Source organism: Odocoileus virginianus, chromosome 18 (genome assembly GCF_023699985.2).
Source record: "Odocoileus virginianus isolate 20LAN1187 ecotype Illinois chromosome 18, Ovbor_1.2, whole genome shotgun sequence".
Classification (NCBI taxonomy): domain Eukaryota; kingdom Metazoa; phylum Chordata; class Mammalia; order Artiodactyla; family Cervidae; genus Odocoileus; species Odocoileus virginianus.
In genome coordinates, this window is record NC_069691.1 from 23547636 (window position 1) to 23570053 (window position 22418).

At 38.0% G+C, this 22418-nt stretch overlaps 1 protein-coding gene across 8 annotated transcripts in view; it reads left to right on the forward strand.

Moving 5' to 3' along the window:
- KDM4C (lysine demethylase 4C) overlaps nt 1-22418 on the forward strand; it is a 400301-nt gene that overhangs the window by 207346 nt on the left and 170537 nt on the right. For 7 of the 8 annotated variants that reach the window (XM_020904553.2, XM_070480461.1, XM_070480462.1 and 4 more), the window contains one exon: nt 2766-2874. In XM_020904553.2, coding sequence (XP_020760212.2) covers nt 2766-2874 — 109 coding nt within the window. Of the gene's footprint in view, nt 1-2765; nt 2875-14382; nt 16013-22418 lie in introns of those variants that run through there. The other variant, XM_070480466.1, reaches the window with a different exon arrangement.

The following is a 22418-nucleotide window of genomic DNA, read 5'->3' on the forward strand; positions in this document are numbered from 1 at the left end:
TCACCTCTTTCTGCCAGTGCTTAATACCTCTGGGTCCTAGGCTTCTCTCAACCTCTATTTTAACATTAGGGCTCTTCTGGTTATGTTTTTCCCTGACTCTTGCCTCATGGACTCTGAATCTAGGACCAGGCTGAACCTTCTGTCTCTACCCATGCTGGAACCAGGCTTTCTGCCACTTGGAAAGCTCAAGATTCCTCTTGATTTCCAACTTCCTTTTTCTAACCCTTTACAGAAGGCCTCCCTGTTTGTCCTATGTCCTTGTATGATGTTAATATCACATGCTTCCAGCATGAACTGATTGTATCAGCCAAGCTACAATTGTGTGTTGTGATTGTCATAATTTGGTAACCTCTTTTGACCTGAACAACTTGGTAAAGGAGTTCAGGTGGATGAATAAGGCAAGCCTCAAATATTTGAGCTGATAAATTGTGCTGGCTGCTGAACAGACCCAGTTCTGGATTGCTCCTGTTCATTTTAGCTCAGAAGAATCCTTTTGTATCTTTGAGTAGCAAGAGAGAGTAAATAAAGACATCAATTTGGAATACCCTATTTATAAGTAGTTTTAAAATGTCCAATACAATATAGATAATCTCCTAATTTCCCCCAATAACTTATCATTTTTTATGCATGATTGTCCTACTGAACTATAAAATATTTTTCAGAAACACATGAGAAACAGAAAGTTATAATCTAATTTACTTGAAAAGGTGGCTGAGAAATTTGAACATAGTATTCACATAACAGTAAACAAAATTTACAACTTAGTTTCACGTAGGGATTATTTGTAGCTGGACAGATACTGGGATTCTAGACTGGTGAATAAGTCAAATGCCTCTTTATATTTGGTCTAATTCTTTAAACTAGAATGGAACTGAAAATAACTTTTCTGTTCCCTTACTGTTAACCTTCATCTTTATCATTTCAGTGAACAAAGCCTGACTGCCCAGGAAGGCAAGTGTTGTTGTTGAGGGATAAGGACTTGGTTTGCACTTGTCAGAAATAGCTGTGTAGTGGTCTTTTCTCATCCCATTTTGTCAGACTTCTAAGTCCTTCTAAGTCATACAGACCTGGTTCATTTTTGTGTAGTGTGACCAGTGTTTCTTAGTGTTGAGTGTAACACTGTGTGTTAGCTGATAGCAGTCAGCTTTAGTCATCCTCAGGAAACATTAAGTGAACCAAACATGTTCACACATTACTTGCTATTCCTGCTGTCCAAAATGCCCTTCTCTCAGAGAGCTAAATGTGCTGCTTTCTCATTGCTCTCAAGACTCCACTCAAGATGTCTTCACATCAAAAAGGCCTTCTCTGATGATCCCACATAAAATAACCTCCTCCCCATCTCCTTCTATTCTTTGTCATGCTTTTTTTCCCCATTATTACTGCATATTTACTTAATAGTACCTGATATTTTGGGGCTTCCACAGTGTCTCAATGATAAAAGAATCCGTCTGCCAAGCAGGAAGTGCTGGTTTGATCCCTGGGTCTTGATGATCCCCTGGAAAAGGAAATGGCAACCCACTCCAGTATTCTTGCCTGGGAAATCCCATGGAAAGAGGAACCTGGCTGGGCTACAGTCCACGGGGTCACAAAGAGTCAGACACGACTGAGCAACTGAAACAATAGCAACAACCCAATATTTACTTTTTACTTGTTTATTGCCTCTGGCCCACTCCATCTATATGGCACTCCTTGGAAGCAGGGACCTACTAGAATTTTTTCCTGCTCTAGCTACTCTTAAGAGCAGTGTAGCACATAGTAAGGGTTTAATAAATATTTCTTATTTTTGACTAAATTATAATTTCTCACATTCATTTTTAGGTATTATATACCAGAGGCAAATCTCATCCTCTATCATTACTTTGTGAATCTTGCTTTGATTAGAATGTTGTCACACATTTTCTCATAAGCCTGTTTATGTGTCAGATGTCAGCATAGTTTCTTTCCTTCCGGGCGCTGCTGCTTCAGCTTTTAGGGAAATTTATGAGACTCCTTTCTTTTGCATCAACCACTGATGCAAACCCACTGGATTTGAACTCTTTCTCTAACTAGCAACTCTGCCATTTTTTTTTTTTTTTTTAAATTGTATGGATGAGAAAGCTTGTAAATAGAGTCTCTCTGAAAGATGTCAGGATGCAAATGACTTTTTCCTCTACCTTTGAAAGAAAAATGTAGTCCAGGCAGCTCATAACAAAAGATTTTACATAGAATTTTAGTGGTTTCAGGATGACAGTTATGTGCCATATTAAACAACAACTTTTGATTTCTTATTTGGTCCTCAGAGAAGTGAGGATTCATTTTCCAGTGGAAGGAACAGTACAGATTCACTTTGGCTGTATTGCCTTCTGAAGACAGAAAGCAAAATAATCTGCTGCACAGTCACATGTGACCAAATGCCATGGTCCTGGATTGTTACGAATATATAATCCTAAATTTAAATTATCTTTAAAGGACTTTTGAAAACTCTCTAACATCCGAGTTTATTATAGGTTTGCAAAGCGTACCCTGAACTACAGATAGTGCTTTAATATGAAATGGAAGGATAGTTCAGTGATTCCTCTGTCAGTAAAATTACTAACAGAATGGCTCCTATTTCTTTTGATTTTGCCGTTTAAATTTCTTTAATAAACTTAATTTCTCAGGTGGTAAAACAAGTACAAGAGTTCTTTATAATTTTTTTTGTGGTAAGTCATTGTGATGATAGTTTTTTCTTTTAAAACAAGTCTTTAATGGTGAGTATTTCTCCCCTATTCATGTTCTGTAACCAGAGAACAGAAGGTGAAACCAAGACTGCTAAAAGTTGGCGCCACCCACTTAGTAAGCCTCCAGCAAGATCCCCAATGACCCTGGTGAAGCAACAGGCAACAAGTGATGAAGGTGAGCTTGGGTTTTTTTTTCCGGTGTTTATTCCATATAAACTGTATAATATTCAGAATTTATTCTGTCGGTTTGTTGTAACAAACTTTTCTAAAAAAACTGCCTGGGAGAGAAGAAATCTGCTTAAGTGGCAATTATATACCTTAAGGAGATCCTGAGTAACACACAGTTTATTTAGAACTTAGATTTTAGGGATACATACTTGCTTCACATAATCAAGCAGTGTTAAAGTCTTCCTTTTTTATTTGATGGGTAAATTGGTTGTTTCTGACATTTGCCTTAAGACCCTCCAGAAGAAGTTGACATCCTTTCTCTCAGAGTATCAAATCATGGAATTAACATGCTTTGTATTTCTTTTCGCGTTGCCTCTGATTTTAACTTGACTCCTTTAAATTTATCAACACTATCTGAGTCAGAAACTACATGTAGTACTTCTGTATCCTGTTAGACCCAGTGTGTCGTGGAACATCCTTCCTCAGTGACTATACTAATGAGGCTTGGCATGAAGTCATTTTATTTACACCCAGCTACTATTCTTAGATGTAACATTTGTCTGTGTGCTTTACCTAGTTGCCCTCTTTACCTCTCTTTCTCTCTTTTTCCAAAAACGTTTTTTTTCTTTTTCTTCAGTCAGACCACTGATCAACTGTTTATTCCTTCCAAGTGTCTCATAGCTTCATGAGGTCTATTTTTTTTTTTTTAATCCCTAAAAGGATCAGTTGAAGCAGGTGTTCTGTAAAAAGCCCTTCTTTGAGATGTTATCCTTTACTGGTAGAAACTGTTAAGGTCCTTGTCTGTGGGGGTGCTGTCAAGGGAATAACATAAATCTTGGGTTCAGACTTCTATCTAGTTTAAATCCAATTTATCAGAGTACATATCCTTAGCAGATTTTTTTCCCTTTTATTCACTGTCTTCTTTTATGCCTTATGTTTAGTCAGGAAAAAAAAGTTAATCAGTGTAGGGATCAGATAATGATGGTAGCAGTGTCTATAACACCAGCTCAGGATGGAATTCTGCCTTGAATAATAAAAGTAATTAAACACATTTGCCTTTATTTCCATATGTCATCATGTTCAGTTTTTCTTTCTCCAACTTTATTGTATCCAACCCAAACCATTTTCTCCTTATTGTCAGAATAAAGAATTGTTCTGTATAAAGTAATTAATATTCACTGTACCTTACTCATGAATGTTCATGACCCTTCCCCATTATAGCCTATAGCAACAGCACAGCTTCTTGGAAGGGAATGTGCTGTCCTGATACATAAGGAAAACTGCCTTCTCCTAGTTCTTTATCATCCTGGGAAGTTTATTTCCCTGTGAATCATCGTAAATTGGTCCAGAGTTTCTCCGTGGAAAACAGTTCTGATTTTGATCATTATAGCTTGCAAAATTTCTAACTGAATTGGTTTAACAGGGAGATATCAAAGGTCTGAGGTTAAATATCTTGCTGATACACTGGTGATTGCAGCGTTTGCAGCAGTTTCACCCTCTATTTTTATATGTTGAGAACTGCTGGGGTCCTCTGGGGATTTCTGAGAATTGAAAGGAAAAATCAGAAAATTATAGTGACTAAAGAGTTTTTTACAAGCTTCTAAGTTGAGAATGGAGAGTATTCTGTGTCCTGGGGCAAATTGTTTTTTGGGCACTTGAATGTTTTTCTCTTAGCCATCTCCCTTTGTGTCTTGTACAACTGGGAGTGTCATTATTAGAAAGTGATGAAGAGTGGTGAATGAGTGCTCATTGGGAGCACACGACTATAAATCTAGCTTCTTTTGGAAATTTCCTGCCCTAACTACTGGACTCTTTCTACACTCCTCTTACAGATGTAGGTATGTATGCCAGGCAGGAGCATGAGTAGATCTAGATTGGAGCATCTGAGAAATTGCATCTCCAAACAGCAGTGTTCCTTGCTGGTAAATGAACCTTTCTGTGGTGAGACTGGCATTTGACTCCAGAAAAGCAGCAGAGGGGAAGGATACTGATCCAGCACCTCTGGGAGCTTTTGGGCAGCTGAGAGCTAAAGAGTCCCCTCTCAGCTGTGCCTTTCGAAAGACAATACAGTGGTTCTTTGATATTCAAATGGCCTGAAACTGAGGAAATCATCCTAATTGGTGGTAGATCCAGTAATTACAGGATCAGCAAGGATTTCCCGACTCTCATCCTCTTCTTTCCTAGAAGAAGCTTTTCCATACTTAGCAGAAAAACATGAAGGCCTGAACAGAGGGGGATACCTAAGAAAGGAATGATGTTTTAGAATGTAAAATTTTTGCATAAACTAGTATTTAATTTTGTTCTTTTTGAGGGGAGTGGTGAAAAATTATCTTAACTGAATACCACGTATGTATTATTTATAGTTTAAAAGCAGTTACTAACCTGTCTCTAGTTTTCTTTTAAGTGTTTTTCTCTTACCTTTTTCCTTAAGTCAGGCAGCTGCACAAGATGATCCTGAAACATGGATTGATAGTCTCTGTGTTTTCCTGCTTTTTAAGCTAATTGTACAATGTTGAATTGAAACAGCCTTGAAAGAGAAGTGCTTGGCTGGGTGGTTCTAGTTTTGAAACATTCTGGATATGTACCCATTCTCCCCTTGTGATATGAGTACTGATAATGGTATATTCCTGCAGGCTGATCTCAGAGCTTTGTGGTTGACCGTCTGTAGGAAGAGGGGAGTGTCTGCAGCATGAGCGAGTCAGGCAGCTCTGAGGACGGTGCTCTAGCCTGGCCTCAGCAGACACTGAGAGTGGGGATGGGCCCTGGGGTGGGGCTGGGGGGGCCGCTCAGGAATCTGCCACAGTGGTGTTTTTCTTGGGTTGCTAAAGACGCCAGCTCAAATCTCACAGATTTCCCTTAATGTTACAGCTTCAATACAGGATAAATGACTGGAAGACTGCTCATAGTCCACTACTGACTTCTTACTGCCTTCATTTCCCTCAACTAGTCAGTGAGGAACCTCTTTTCCATCCATTCACATAACTTTTCGTTTTCCCTTCTGAGTATCTGTGCTGCTTTATGCTTCCATGCACTTCCTTGAACTGTTGCTTTACCTGTGATGCCTTTTTCCATCTTGGCACCATTCTCATGTGTTTCTTAGCACTTTTTCCTCATTTCTCTTACTTCTCTTCTACTGTCCTATTCCATCTATGCTTAGTTAGCTCGAGCATCTGGCTTGTCCACACACCTTACATTGTGTTTCATTATTTGTCTTTGTGTCTCTCTCCTCACTCTCACTCCTTTCCTCTTGTCTCTGTACTCTGGGTCCCAGGTGAGTATGTGGCTTAACCCACCTGTGGGTCCAAAAGCAGGAAGTCCCAGGTGATTAGTACCCTTGAAATCAACCATTATAAAAGATTGTGAAATACCATGATGTAATATATGCTGTCATGTTAAAAGTAAAACTGAAATTCTTGTCTCGGAAATATTCTCTATATAAGTAGATAGTAAAACATACTGTTTTAATTAGCTGGGGATGTCACCTGACTCAGTCAGGTCCTCAAAGTTAATATGAAGCTGACCTGGCATATAGATGTGGTCAGTGCTTTGGGGACCTGAGGGCCCCCAGAGGAATGATACCCCACTGGGACAGTTGCTTAGCTAGGATCAGTATATATGTAGATGTGCGTGTGTGTGCATGTGCGTGCACTTATGTGTATTTCCTTCCCAGTTTAAAGGCATTTTTATTCAATTCCTTTTCACTCATGCATGCTTTTTCTGACTAGAGTTTTCATCAGCAACCCTTTGTGCTGACACATACTCAGGGCTTTTCCTAAACTGATGTTAGGCTAATAAACATTGTACACTGACGTCCATATTCTGACCATACATTTTATTAATATCCATCCCCCTGCCTTACCCTTTATGGTCCCTTGTTTGGTCTTTGAAGTTCCCTTCCTGCACACACATATGCATTTAAAAAAAAAAACTGAAGTATAGTTGATTTACAATTTTCAGGTATCCTGTATGTGTTTATTTTTCACTTAAATTTTTTTTTTTTACTACTTTGTTTGCAACATAAAATTTCCAACTTTCCCTACTTTTGACTTACAGTATATTCACTGCTTATGTACTTATTGTGCACATAATCCCCTTGGTGAAGTGATAAGGCTAATGTTGTTTCTGAAGCAACTGTAAAGGACAAAGCTCACAAATACCAGGAGAGCTTATGAATGTGGCCGTGGCAGATGCAGTAATCTCCTCGTCTGTTGGTGGTGATTTGAGTTGACATACTCATGCTGTCTATGGAGATTCTGCTGAAGATTTAGAAAGTTAAGTTGAAAGTTTATAAGAAAATATACAAGATTGTTATTAGTGATTTTAGTTCTCCTTTTCTTTTGTATGCTGATACCTTTTCAAACTTTTATGATAAACACATTTATATTTGGGCAAAAATATATTTTAAAGAGATAGAATATGAACGTGATGAACTGGATTACCAGATAATTCACCAGTTATATAACACTCAGAAGTAATTGATAAATTAGGCCGTCTATCTCTTTACTTGCACAGAGAGGCAAAATCACGTGAAGGGTTGTCTTTCTCCCTGTGTGTGCTCATAGTCAACTGACTCTAGTGTTGGGTTAGCTGCGTGACCCTCCACGCTTCGGGGCCTGTGCTTACCAGGAGGGGTTACCACTGCACCTCCCACACGGAGCGCTTGGGAGGGTTAAAAGAACATGGACAAGGCGCTCATGTGTCTGGCACATGATATGTTTGTTATCCTCATTGTAATATGATTAGGAGGAGGAGGAGGAGGAGGGTGATATCTGAGCTTTCAAGAAATGAGGGGAATCCGGAGGGGATTCAGGGTGAAAGGACATTCTGGTGGGTAGGAGAGAGTGAATGTTGCACTGTTTGGGGGCAATATGCCAGGACTAGAGTGGAGGCTGGGAAGTCAGAGCTAAGACCTCATAGGCTCCTCTAGACACATAAAACTGGACTCTTAAAAGCCTAAGCCCTTAGTGAAGGGTGTACTAGGGAAAAACTAAAAACCAAAACTCACCATGGCCCCAGGCAGAGGACAAGAGATCCTGCTACCTGGTTCTTGGCTTGGGTGGGGAAAGAGGATAGGATAAGAGAAAGAAAGGTACCCTAACACTTCTTAACATAGGACTACTGTCATATTTATGCCTCTTATTCCAATCAGAAATTTAAAGCAAATATGCCTCTAGAGCATCAAAAGCAGAAACAATTACAAAATCTTTTGAGCCCACTCTGAGAAGTTTAGCCGACTGAAAGACAGTAGATGCTGACTGGGGCCCTGGCTTTGTCCCCTAGAAGTTTTTTTTAACTTCTTTCAAGTCTTCTCTCTGGCCTCAATTTCCTTTTGTGTAAAATATGAGCCTTGGCTTTAAGTAATTAGGGCTTTTAACCTACAGGTACATGAATGGATTTTTGATATTTCAGATATCCTGAAGTAACATGGTGATATGTTGAGCTCATCACCCTTGGACAAATTTTTATTTGTAACTCTTCAACTGTAGTTTTATACAGAAAGATTGAAAGATGCAGATACCCATCTATACTGTATTTGCCCAGTGCAGAGGTGACCCCACCTACACATTTGAATACTGACAAGATTCAGATTAAAACCCTGGTTGTGGCTCTGAATTTCTCTAATCTGAACTGTCTGGATGACTCTTCCTAAATCATCAGTTCAGCACTGCAGTACTGTAATGAGTTGTTAAGGATCTCTTTGAAATTAAAGACGGCTTAGATCCTGATCTCCATCTCTGTATTGTCTGCATGCCTTGAGGGTTAGATTAAAAGTGTATTTCAGGCAGTGTTACAGCAATTAATTTTTTTGGACAGCCTATGTTAATATTATAATTCATTTAGTAATGGATTAAACATTTAAATATAGAGTTGGAAGAGGTGGAAACTGCTGCATTAATTAAGATTATTCTTGATTTTGACCATAATGTAACACATTTAAGCTAGATTTCAGTTATTGTGAAGAATAAAATGTGTACATTTAAGTACATTTAAGTAAGGAAAATCTCAGGAACTCACATCTGACAAAATCTGATTACTTCCTCAAATGTTTTTTGGTTTCACACTCATTTTGTGAAAACACTTGTGTTTATAATGCAATTGAATGATAAAGTGGTCCTCAACATGTTTTCCCAAGAACATGTTTTCACTTTGAGATTTTTATCTTTTTCTGAGGTATCCCGATATTTCCTGGATATTTTATGAACTTCACACTGTGTCATACAGTAACTGTTAGTACTGTTGGTGTGAAAGCTAGCCTTTGGGCGCTTTGCAATTGTCTGTCAAATAAGGAACATTATTTAGAATTGGCTGTCATGCTTTATCTTTGGCAGACAGATATTTTGGAAGAAGATTATGCCCTTCTGCCCCTGGCATGCTGTAACTCCCTGGTTTCTAAGAACATTAGTATAGGTTTGGTGGTGGTTTAGTCACTAAGTCGTGTCTGACTCTTGGGACCCCATGGACTGTAGCCCACCAGGCTCCTTTGTTCGTGGGATTTCCTAGGCAAGAATACTGGTGTGAAAGTGAAAGCCGCTCAATCATGTCCGACTCTTTGCAACGCCATGGACTATACAGTCCATGGAATTCTCCAGGCCAGAATACTGGAGTTGGTAGCCTTTCCCTTCTCCAGGGGATCTTCCCAACCCAGAGATCAAACCCAGGTCTCCCACCTTGCAGGCAGATTCTTTACCAGCTAAACCACAAGGGAAGCCCTGTGGGTTGCCATTTCCTCCTCCAGAGAATCTTGCTGACCCAGGGATCGAACCTGTATCTCTTGCATTGCAGGCAGTATCCTGCATTGCAGGCAGATTCTTTACTGACTGTGCCACAGGGAAACCCCCAGTATAAGCTTGCCAATCTTCATTTTGTTAAAAAAAAATTATTTCAAAGATTTAAGTGGATATATTGACCAAAATAATGATGTCTTTTATTGATTCACATTTTTAAAATGTTAAGTATCAGATTAAATTAAAATTAGTTTTAATACCAGAAATGTTAATTTGTTTGCTTTGCCACATAATACCTGACTTTGTTTATGGTTAGCAATCTGGGATCTGCTTTCTAGTCTTTCTGGCTGTTAATGAGTGTATGACCATGGAGAACTAAGTCATGTAACCTAAGGCTCATCCTATGTTTACCCATATATATGATGAAATCGTTGGATTAGTGATCCCAGAGTTTCATTCAAACTCTAAAGTTCTTTAATTCTATCAAAATATAATAGGAAGAAACCAACATAATATTTTAAGTCAACTATAAGGTCCAGCATTCTAATATATATACTATAATATATAAAAAATGGGGAGGATACTGTGTAGTCCCCTTGTTTCATGCTGTGCTTTCATGGAAAAGCAAATAGTGCAGTGTAAGAGTATTCCTTACCAACAGTGTTTCCGCTCTGTAAAAAGAAATCTTTTTCTCTGCTAGTTTTGAAAAACAAATGCTGTTTTATGATTGTTGCATGTCATGCTCCAGTTATTAATTTATACATAATGATCTCTTCCTTGTTCCATCAGTTCTTATTAGCTTGAGGTAATGCTATACTTTCATAATAAGCATAGTTATATTTCTGTCTGTTTAAGCAATAAAACAGCAGCTTCATCAGATTTTTAAGCAGGTTGTCTTGGGATGTTTGTTCCTAGGTCACAGCGAGTGTTTTCTGCATTATGTGGACATAAAACAGTAGATATTGTTGGCACTCAGATTTAATGGATATTTTATCTAGCACTCAGCTGTGTAATATATGGGCGTCCTCTGTATTACTTGATTTCTCTGTTAGTGAATTCCACTGGAGTCCCAAGGGCCCTGACTTTTTCTGCAGTATAGGGAATAAAAGTAAAAAACACCTTGCCCTTATTATGCTAGTGGCTTGGTAAGGGTTTGATTGAATTAGACAAAACCATGCTGGCTTTTTAACTTATGTTACATGGTTGTTTTCTGTACTTCTCAGAGTCAATCTTGAAACTGTTTGTTATTGAAATCTAATGATCAGGTGTCTGTAAGTGCTGAGAGCATTAGTATTGTAAAATGATAGTCAAGGCTAATTTATTTGAATTCATGTGTGCCTTGTTACTCTTAAAGTCTTGTAGAAAATATCTGAGGAACAGCCTTTGATAGTATAATTGTGTGGTTCATTCCCATCTTTAGAAAAATGAGTTATTATATTAGGTTGAAATGTATGAAATTGCTGATATTTGATTTTCATGTATCTTCATATATAACTTTTTGTTTCCTTAAACTTGTACACAACCCCCTTTCCTTGGAGACAATGATGTCTTAATGATACAGGCCACTGAATTATCCTGTATTTTGTTCTACATTTTCTGCATTTTTAGTTTCATCTTTTTTTTGCTTATGAAACTATGAATATTGAGAACAAGCATGATGTTTATAAAATTAATGTAGCTCTAAAAATTTAATTTTGTAATTACTTATGATTTTCATTTGCTTTGTTTTGTCTCTGACTATTGTGGGCTGTCAGTTCTGCAGGCTGACATTTGGGGACCATTGTCATGCATTTTAGAAAAAAGAGTTTTCACTGCTGAGAGGGTTGTTAAGTAATATGTGTAAGGTTCCCAGTGAGTTGTTAGAAAGTGGGTCACTTTATCATCATTTAAATTCTGTATGGCAAAAAGAAAAAAAAAAAATTCTGTATGGCAGTGTTCTATTCATTTTCTTTTTTCTGGTTCTGTTTCCAGCTTTAGGGAAATGTTGAGGTGGCTTTTTTCTAAGCACATATCATATGGGCCTCTTAATTCTACACTGATGTTCCATTGTTTTACTGTTGATGTTTGGTTTGGTTTTGTTATGGGTAAACATTCTCAAGATTGAAAAGTGTAGGATTTTTTGTTTTGCTGATAGAAAAGTAGAAATCAAAGGCAAAAAGGTTTGTGATGCTCTATGAACATTTTGAGTGTTATTCAACTGTTTTTATAGTTCTTAAGGTCTTTCTTTGAGGAAACATACTTTATAATACCTTTAAGTGAGTTAACCAAGGATCTGGACTAAGAATCTTCTTGGGAGTACAAAGGCCCCAAGGAAGGCAGTTAGTGTGGCATATTTGAGGAACAGCAAGAAGAGCCAAAGCTGATGGCTTTGGACATTGAACTACAGAGTGAATGCTTGCTACCTTGTCCTCTTCTTGTTTCCAAACGTCCTCTTGGGTAGTCCATGCCCTGTTTTTCTAGTTTCTGGCGTTGTAGCTGCTCTGCACAAAGTTCTTTGTCTCCTTAGCAACTGTTTTGTGTGATCTGCCAGGTGATACCCCGTTAGTTCTTGGGTTAAAATGTCCAGGGATTCTGCTGTGCTTAATATAGATGACCGATGTTGGCTTTTAGCCAAGAGAAACTTTTTAATTTCTAAATTTTCTTTATGTATTGGCAGGTAAACTGCAACATATGCTAGTTGTTCTTTGCTTAGTGATTTTGTTTTGACCATTTTTAAAGTTTCTAATACAGGTGTTGTTAATGAAATAGTTTAAGAAACCAGACCTTTCACCCATGGGAAGTTTTGAACTCCTTGGAGGCAAGGGACTGTTTATTTTTGTTATCTCTAGCATCTGTCATATTGCCACAGTGAGTTTCACATACTCTCTTTCACCTATCTTTTATTTGATGCTTGGAATAAATTCCTTTTGGTGCCATGTTGGCTGCTAGTTTTACAAAGATATGAAAGCTTTCTTAAAAGGAGTTTTCAAAATATCAATAACCTCAGATATGCAGATGACACCATCCTTATGGCAGAAAGCAAAGAGGAACTAAAGAGCCTCTTGATGAGGGTAAAAGAGAAGAGTGAAATAGCTGGCTTAAAACTCAACATTCAAAAAACTAAGATCATGGCATCCAGTCCCATTACTTCATGGCAAACAGATGAGGGAACAGGAAACAGTGAGAGACTTAATTTTCTTGGGCTCCAGAATCACTGCAGATGGTGACTAAAGCCATGAAAGCCATGAAAGCCAAGATGGTGACGCTTGCTCCTTGGGAGAAAAGCAATGACACACCTAGACAGCATATTAAAAATCAGAGACATTACTTCGTCAACAAAGGTCCATATAGTCAAAGCTATGGTTTTTCCAGTAGTCATGTGTGGATGTGAGAGTTGGACCATAAAGAAGGCTGAGCGCCGAAGAACTGATGCTTTTGAACTGTGGTGTTGGAGAAAACTCTTGAGTCCCTTGGACTGCAAGGAGATCAAACCAGTGAATCCTAAAGGAAATCAGACCTGAATATTCATTGGAAGAACTCAAGCTGAAGCTGAAACTCTAATACCTTGGTCATCTGATGTGAAGAGCTAACTCATTAGAAAAGACCCTGATGTTGGGAAAGATTGAAGGCAGGAGGAAAAGGGGATGACAGAGGACAAGATGGTTGGATGGCATCACTGACTCAGTGGACATGAGCAAGCTCCGGGAGATGATGAAGGACAGGGAAGCCTGGCATGCTGCAGTCCATGGAGTTGCAAAGAATTGGACATGACTGAGCAACTGAACAACAACATTCTCACCATGATATGATAATTGAGTATGCTAATTTCTATTATGTACATTATTAGCAATTATTATTTATAATTATTTAAGATAGGTAGTGTTACCATTTTTTTCTGATGAGGAAACTGAAGCTCAGAGACACTAATTCACTTCCTAAGGTCACAAGGCTGGCAACTGGTAGAAAACAGGCTTTAAATTCTGCTTGATCCCCAAATTTGCACTCTTTCTACATTATCACACTAGCAACCCTCCAATAATAGCCCCAGTACTGATAAAAGAAGTTGAAGTGAACACATATAAATTTTTCTGATAAGAACCAACCGTCTTTATTGATGGATTAGATCATTCACAGTGCTCCTTGTTATCTATCTGTGTTGTGAGAATATATGCATATATGAAATATGAGCTAGTGTTCTTTCAGAAATTTAAGTAATGGTGGTAATGCCAAAGTTCTCCTTGAAACCTACCTCCCCAGAGGTACAGTAAGTATCATTGACAAGTATTTTCAAGATTGGAAAGTGTGCTGTAAGTATCAGAGTACTTTCGTGTATTAGGAGTTTTGAAGGAGTGTGCTTTGGAATATTATGGCTGTTTAAAGTAGTGTATTGAATGGGTTGGGATGTATCCTTTTGAAATTATTTTGACATCTTAGTTATTGTAAGGGTATGCACAAAGAGTAAAACTGTTTCCTCATTTAAGTGCTTTAGGCCTTAAACAGTGGAATTCTGTGTTATACCGTATTACATTAGCATTTTTCGGGTACTGTAATACGGAATTAAATTTCCCATAATGTCATCTCTTCCCAGTAAAATTAGACCTAAAAGACTTGTAATTTTTTTTCTATTTTGTACTTTTGAACACAACTTCAGAAACCTTTGAAGTTTAGCAATTCATAAAATCATCGAATATGGTTTGCACTCAAATTTTACAATAGTTTGTATGGGAGCAATAGTTTCTAACTTTGAATTTCTTGGCTCATTCATGCTTGGTTCCTCTCCTTTCACCCCTTTCTCCCTCAATTTCCTCCAGGACATCTGAAACCGTATATAATGCCTCCCAGGACTGAGATTTTGCTCAAGTACCTGAAAGATAACAGATGCTGTCGTGTTCTTCATAGCAGAGAATAGTGCCGTATGAGCCAAAACACATCATTGGAGCAAAACCCCAGCAGCAGAATCATTGTGGGGACTCATAGAGGGAAATTGTGCTGGAGCTGTGTCAATGGCTTTTCCCATCTGCTGGGTCCTGTCAGCAAGTCCTGGCCTTTCCACAGTGGCCCAAATGTTTTTCTGCTGAGAACTCCAGTTGCACTTACTAAGCAAAAGTTGTTCAGAAAGACTGTACTGTGGAGAGAGTTAACTCCAACATATGTCTGCTTTTTTTTTTTTTCCCATTTATTTTTATTAGTTGGAGGCTAATTACTTTACATCATTACAGTAGTTTTTGTCATACATTGAAATGAATTAGCCATGGATTTACATGTATTCCCCATCCCGGTCCCCCCTCCCACCTCCCTCTCCACCCGATCGCTCTGGGTCTTCCCAGTGCACCAGGCCCGAGTCAACAGACATATGTCTGCTTTTAAACTAAGGTTTCCCCCAGTTCATAGGACCTACCTAACATTTTTCTGACTGCAGTATTTTTTCAGCTTTAAAAACTGCATATTTTTATAACTGTAAAAACTTATCTTCCTTTTCTTTTATTCCAGATTTTTAAACATATTTCTTACAGAACTGACATCATCCCCAATATTCAGTTTTGTGTGCTGAGTTTTCATCTGTTAATATAATGCTTATATCACTTAATATTATATGTTACAGTGTATATATTCATATTATATCATATCCATTAATATTCTTCAAAAGCACCTTTTCCGTGCTGGCATAATATGGTCATGCCATAATTTTATTTACATATTTTTAAATGAGCACTTTCTTTTGAATACTTTTGTACAAGACATTAATCTTTTTTACTATCATAAAGATACTCAGTCATGTTTTTGACAGAATGGGAGAATAAAGTCTTTTTTTCCTCCTGAAAGGATAAATCTTGAAATGTTTTTATATAAAAGATAACTGGGTGTGTGTATAGATTGGCTGTTTCTGTTCCAACCTGTCTTGTCATGTTAAAAGTTAAGTTTTTAGGCAGACATTTTTAAGTAATTTACTGCATGATCTTTGCAGAAATTTTCTGGAGACCTAAAGCGAAAGGAACTATAATCTGGAAGGCCTAGGTCTCGCTACTGATGAGCAGCTGCTGTACTGCTGGTTGCTCATATATTGCAGATGAAGAAATTGAGGTTTAGACTTAAAGCCAGACATTAAGACTGCATAGATTACATGAGTGAAACACTGTGGTAATTTAATTTTTTGGATCAGACAGCTACTCTTGTAGCCAAGCCTAACTGAGAATAGTTGAATATCAGCTGTTGTAGGCCACAAAGTCAGAGTCTTGATTACATTTCTTTTCTAATTTATTACTTTAACTGTACAATATTTGCAATAGATTTAATTTTGTGATCACTTAAACTAATATATTAAAATATTTTATAGTTTCAATCTTATATAAGCTTTTAAAAAACTCACATATGCTTTTATATGATAAGCAGTGTAAAGTGCTTTATACAGAAAGTAAAAGAAATAAACACTTAATCATTAAACTTTAAAGTGTACATCTATAATAATCCCTGAGGTCACTTCTTAGTCAGGCTCTCACTGCCCTTTGGGCAGTTTTATTAATTGAAGGAGAAAGTTGCTGTCTAAACAGTGGGGTATGCCTTCATATTAGTATAAGTAGAAATCTTAAGAAGATTCTCTGAACATTTTAAGATCGTAAAGTACATTGCAGCAAGCCTGACTTTCTTTTCAGAAACAGTTTTTTTTTTTTTGGCTGCACTGGGCCTTCGTTGTGGTATGCAGGCTTTCTCTAGTTGCTGAGAATGCGGTGGCTCCTCTTTTTATGGAGCACAGGCTCGAGAGTGTACGGGCTCAGTAGTTGCGGAGCATGGGCTTCCTTGCCTAGCGGCATGTGGGATCTTAGTTCCCCAACCAAAGATCAAACCCATGTCCTCTGCATTGGAAGGTGGACTTTAAACCACTGGACCACCAGGAAAGTCTCCCAGAAAGTTTTCGGAAATTCCCTGAGCTCCCAACTTTCTGGGAACCTCCTCTTCCTCTTCATATGCTCTGGAGGATTGAATATTTCCCCTGTAGCACCTTTGTTGGGCTTCCCAGGTGGTACTAGTGGTAAAGAACCCACCTGTCAATGCAGGAGATGTAAGAGATGTAGGTTCAATCCCTGGGTCAAGAAGATCCCCAGAAGAAGAGCATGGCAGCCCACTCTAGTATTCTTGCCTGGAGAATCCCATGCACAGAGGAGCCTGGCAGGCTACAGTCCATCAGGTCACACAGAGTCAGACAAGAATGAAGCAGCTTAGCACACATGCATCTTTGTTAGTGCTGTGGAGTCTCTGGGTCAGCTTGGGATGTACTACTGACTTTCAGACTTCATAGTTACATATGGACAAGACACAGTTTTAGTTATCCCTTGAGACTGACTGATCTTTAGAAAAGTGGAATTTTCATGGTCTTGAGAAGAGGGTGGATCCTGCAAGTGAATACTTCTGACAGCAAAGATGTGGCTTACTATTCTCAAACCAGGCAAGTCACTAGCTATCAGGTGGATGTCCTACAATTTAATTTCTTTCTGACACTAACCACTCAGTTAGCATAGCACCTCACAGATTAAGGACTCAGTCCAGTCTCATGGGTTGTCCCCACTTCAGATGCCAATTGTAAGTCCTTTCACCTGATACACCTTACACTTTATAGTCTATTGGTTATAAAGTCTGGGGGCTTCCTACAACTCCCTACTCAGGTTTGATAATTTGCTAGAGTGGCTCATAGAAGTCAGGAAAACAGCCAAAAAGAAGGGATGAACAGGGCAAGGTAGAAAGTGGGTAGGTATCTGCAGAACTTGTGTTCCCTCTGCATGTACATTGACCCTGGGCTCTGTCTAAACCCTGTTGCTTTCGGGTTTTTGTGGATGCTTTGTTATGTTTATGTGATTGATTCCATCAGGGTCTATTGGCGATTGACTGAGTCTCCAGCCCCTCCCTTGATGTGGGGCTAAAGCGGTAACGCTGTAGTCTTGAATTGACTCTAGTCATGCATTGGTCTTTCTGGTGACTAGCCTTCATCTTGAAACTACCTAGGTGCCTCCTGTTATCTCATTAGCAGGTAGAAGACACTTTTCAGTTCTGTGTTTCCAAAGGTCTTAGAAGCTCTTGTGTCAGGAACTAGGGACTAAGACCAGGTATTTTAACCAGTGCTGTTCCTCTTAGCCATATGATTCAGAATATTCCAAGGGTTTTAGAAACTATATGCCAGAAACCAGGACAAAGACTGAATATATGTTTCTTTATATATCACATTATCACAATGAGTATGACCTGAATAGTAGGTGGGGAGAGGATCATTTTGGAGAAGTATTGAAAACATGTTGGAAGATTGAGGGAAGCTGTAAGCAGGCTGCCTGTGAGGGGCTTCTTACTGTGATTTATCTGCAAGTAACTATAGAGGCACAAGTTGGGGTTGACCTTTCAGTACCCAGCTGTCACATGTATAGATCAGATACTGTGGTTTAACTTTTATTTCTTCTTGAGTTCTGTATGCATATCTATTCCCACTGCCCTTTTCCAAGAGCTTTTTTATTTCAGAAATATTCAAAGTTGGAGGCAAAGCTTGGTTTCCTAGGTATAAGCTTATTTTTAATACTACTAAAAAGCAACAGGTTTGGGATATTGTGCATATATGATCCAGGAGTTTGGTGCTTGGTCTGTAGGCAGGCAGGTTCTATAGAATAAAACAACTGATTGTTATTTTGGTGATGTAGCGATTGAAAACTTTCAAAGCAACTATTGAAGGTGCAACTTGTATGATAGCAGTGTTTTCAGCTTATGTTTCTATATTCAGAACATTCCTGATAACATGGTGTCTGGAGCTGTATTGTAGCCTGCTTCTGTGAATCTAGAAGAACTGATGTAGATTTAAGGAGCTGCTCTGTGTTTAGGGGCATGATTTTCTTAACTCTACTGTACTTCCTACAGAGTAATGGGCGTGTTTCTGTGAACAAAGTAGTTTAGGAATCTAGATTTCTGCTGTTAGGTAAGAGGCTCACCAAGAAAAAAGATAACCAAGTGTTGTTGGCATAGAATTTTTTTTTCCCTGCTGTAGCTGGCAAACCTTGCAGACCTTAATGAAAGAAAAGGGAGAAAAGGCCTTCTTGCAGTATTTTGTTGTGTTGTTTTTGCTTTAGTATTACTCGTTAGTTGAGGAAAGTAGTTTATTCTTGCTTGACTGTGAGAACACAGTCTACACCAGCTTTATTAGTGCTGTATTGCTCAACAATGACTGTGATACTAGTACTTTTGGGTGAAAATGCACATGTATTCTTCAGTGATTCTCAGACCTTTTCTCAGGACAACTTATGCTTATAAACATTTTGAGGATCCTGAAAAGATTTCAGCTCCTTTCTTTTCTGTAACATCCTCCCCTCCCTTCCTCTTCCTTTCTCTCCCAACCCCAGCCCTTTTCCCTCCCTATAGATTTTTCTTAATGGTACTTATTTGCTGAAAGTTAAAACGGGGAAAAATTTAAAGTAGCAATAATAAGTGCATAAACATTCGTTTTCATAAAAAATAACACTTTTCCCAAACCATAAAAATAAAGAAAAAAACATTGTTTTACATTTTTTGCAGAGCTCTTTAACATTGAGTTTAATGAAAATTGGATTCTCATGTCTACTTTTGCATTCAGTCTATTGGGCCTCATTGTTCTGGTTAAAGTATATTGAAGAAAGTAGAGCTTCCCAGAGATACATGGTTGGAAGGAGTGCAGTATGTTAGTACCATTTAAAAAAAATTTTTATTTATTTTTATTGGAGGCTAATTACTTTAAAATATTGTGGTGGTTTTTGCTGTACATTCACATGAATCAGCCATGGGTATACATGTGTTCCCCATCCTGATCCCCCCTCCCACCTCCCTCCCCATCCCATCCCTTAGGGTCATCCCAGTGCACCAGCCCTGAGCGTCCTGTCTCATGCATCGAAACTGAACTGGCAATCTGTTTAACATATGATAATATACATGTTTCAATGCTATTCTCTCAAATCATCCCACCCTCACCTTCTCCCACAGAGTCCGAAAGTCTCTTCTTTACATCTGTGTCTCTTTTGCTATCTCGCATATAGGGTCATCATTACCATCTTTCTAAATTCCATATATATGCATTAATATACTATATTGGTGTTTTTCTTTCTGACTTACTTCACTCTGTATAATAGGCTCCAGTTTCATCCACCTCATTAGAACTGATTCAAATGCATTCTTTTTAATGGCTGAGTAATACTCGATTGTGTATATGTACCACAGCTTCCTTATCCATTCGTCTGCTGATGGGCATCTAGGTTGCTTCCATGTCCTAGCTATTGTAAACAGTGCTGCGATGAACATTGGGGAACACGTGTCTCTTTCCATTCTGGTTTCCTCAGTGTGTGTGCCCAGCAGTGGGATTGCTGGGTCATATGACAGTTCTATTTCCAGTTTTTTGAGGAATCTCCACACTGTTCTCCATAGTGGCTGTACTAGTTTACATTCCCACCAACAGTGTAAGAAGGTTCCTTTTTCTCTGCACCCTCTCCAGCATTTATTGTTTGTAGATTTCTTGATAGCATCCATTCTGACCTGCGTGAAATGATACCTCATTGTGGTTTTGATTTTCATTTCTCTGATAATGAGTGATGTTGAGCATCTTTTCTTGTGTTTTTAGCTATCTATATGTCTTCTTTGGAGAAATGTCTGTTTAGTTGTTTGGCCCACTTTTTCATTGGGTCACGTTTTTTCTGGAATTGAGCTGCAGGAGTTGCTTGTATATTTTTGAGATTAATTATTTGACAGTTGCTTCATTTGCTATTAATTTCTCCCATTCTGAGGGCTACCTTTTCACCTTGCTTATAGTTTCCTTTGTTGTGCAAAAGCCTTTAAGTTTAATTAGGTCCTATTTGTTTATTTTTGCTTTTATTTCCATTACTCTGGGAGGTGGGTCATAGAGTATCCTGCTGTGATTTACATCAGAGAGTGTTTTGCCTGTATTTTCCTCTAGGAGTTTTATAGTTTCTGTTCTTACATTTAGATCTTTAATCCATTTTGAGTTTATTTTTGTGTATGGTGTTAGAAAGTGTTCTAGTTTCATTCTTTTATAAGTGGTTGACCAGTTTTCCCAGCACCACTTGTTAAAGAGATTTTCTTTTCTGCATTGTATATCCTTGCCTCTTTTCTCAAAGATAAGGTGTCCATAGGTATGTGGATTTATCTCTGGGCTTTCTATTCTGTTCCGTTGATCTATATTTCTGTCTTTGTGCCAGTACCATACTGTCTTGATGACTGTTGCTTTGTAGTACAGCCTGAAGTCAGGCAGGTTGATTCCTCCAGTTCCATTCTTCTTTCTCAAGATTGCTTTGGCTATTTGGCTATTTTTTGTATTTCCATACAAATTGTGAAATTATTTGTTCTAGTTCTGTGAAAAATACTGTTGGTAGCTTGATAGGGATTGCATTGAATTTTTGGGTAGTATAGTCATTTTCACTATGTTGATTCTTGTGATCCATGAACATGGTGTATTTCTCCATCTATTTGTGTCCTCTTTGATTTCTTTCACCAGTGTTTTATAGTTTTTTATATACAGGTCTTTTGTTTCTTTAGGTAGATTTATTTCTAAGTATTTTATTCTTTTTGTTGCAGTGGTGAATGGAATTGTTTCCTTAACTTCTCTTTCTGTTTTCTCACTATTAGTGAATAGGAATGCAAGGGATTTCTGTGTGTTAATTTTATATCCTGCAATTTTATTCATTGATTAGCTCTAGTAATTTTCTGGTGGAGTCTTTAGGGTTTTCTATGTAGAGGATCATGTCATCTGCAAACAGTGAGAGTTTTACTTCTTCTTTTCCAATCTGGATTCCTTTCATTTCTTTTTCTTCTCTATTTGCTGTGGCTAAAACTTCCAAAACGATGTTGAATAATAGTGGTGAGAGTGGGCATCCTTGTCTTATTCCTGACTTTAGGGGAAATGCTTTCAGTGTTTCACCATTGAGGATAATGTTTGCTGTGGGTTTATCATATATGGCTTTTATTATGTTGAGGTATGTTCCTTCTATGTCTGCTTTCTGGGTTTTTTTTTTTTTTAAATCATAAATGGATGTTGAATTTTGTCAAAGGCTTTCTCTGCATCTTTTGAGATAATCATACGGTTTTTATCTTTCAATTTGTTAATGTGGTGTATCACATTGATTGGCGAATATTGAAGAATCCTTGCATCCCTGGGATGAAGCCCACTTGGTCATAATGTATGATCTTTTTAATATGTTGTTGTATTCTGTTTGCTAGAATTTTGTTAAGGATTTTTGCATCTATGTTCATCAGTGATATTGGCCTGCACTTTTCTTTTTTTGTGGCATCTTTGGTTTTGGTATCAGGGTGATGGTGGTCTCATAGAATGAGTTTGGAAGTTTACCATCCTCTGCAATTTTCTGGAAGAGTTTGAGTAAGATAGGTGTTAGCCCTTCTCTAAATTTTTGGTAGAATTCAGCTGTGAAGCCATCTGGTCCTGGGCTTTTGTTTGTTGGAAGATTTCTGATTACAGTTTCTATTTCTGTGCTTGTGATGGGTCTGTTAAGATTTTCTATTTCTTCCTGGTTCAGTTTTGGAAAGTTGTACTTTTCTAAGAATTTGTCCACTTCTTCCAAGTTGTCCATTTTATTGGCATATGGTTGCTGATAGTAGTCTCATGATCCTTTGTATTTCTGTGTTGTCTGTTGTGATTTCTCCATTTTCATTTCTGATTTTGTTGATTTGATTCCTCTCCCCCACCCCGCCTTTTTTTTTTTCTTTTTCTTTTTTTTTGATGAGTTTCGCTAATGGTTTGTCTATTTTATTTATCTTCTCGAAGAACCAGCTTTTAGCTTTCTTGATTTTGACTATGGTCTCCTTTGTTTTTTTTTTTTTTTGC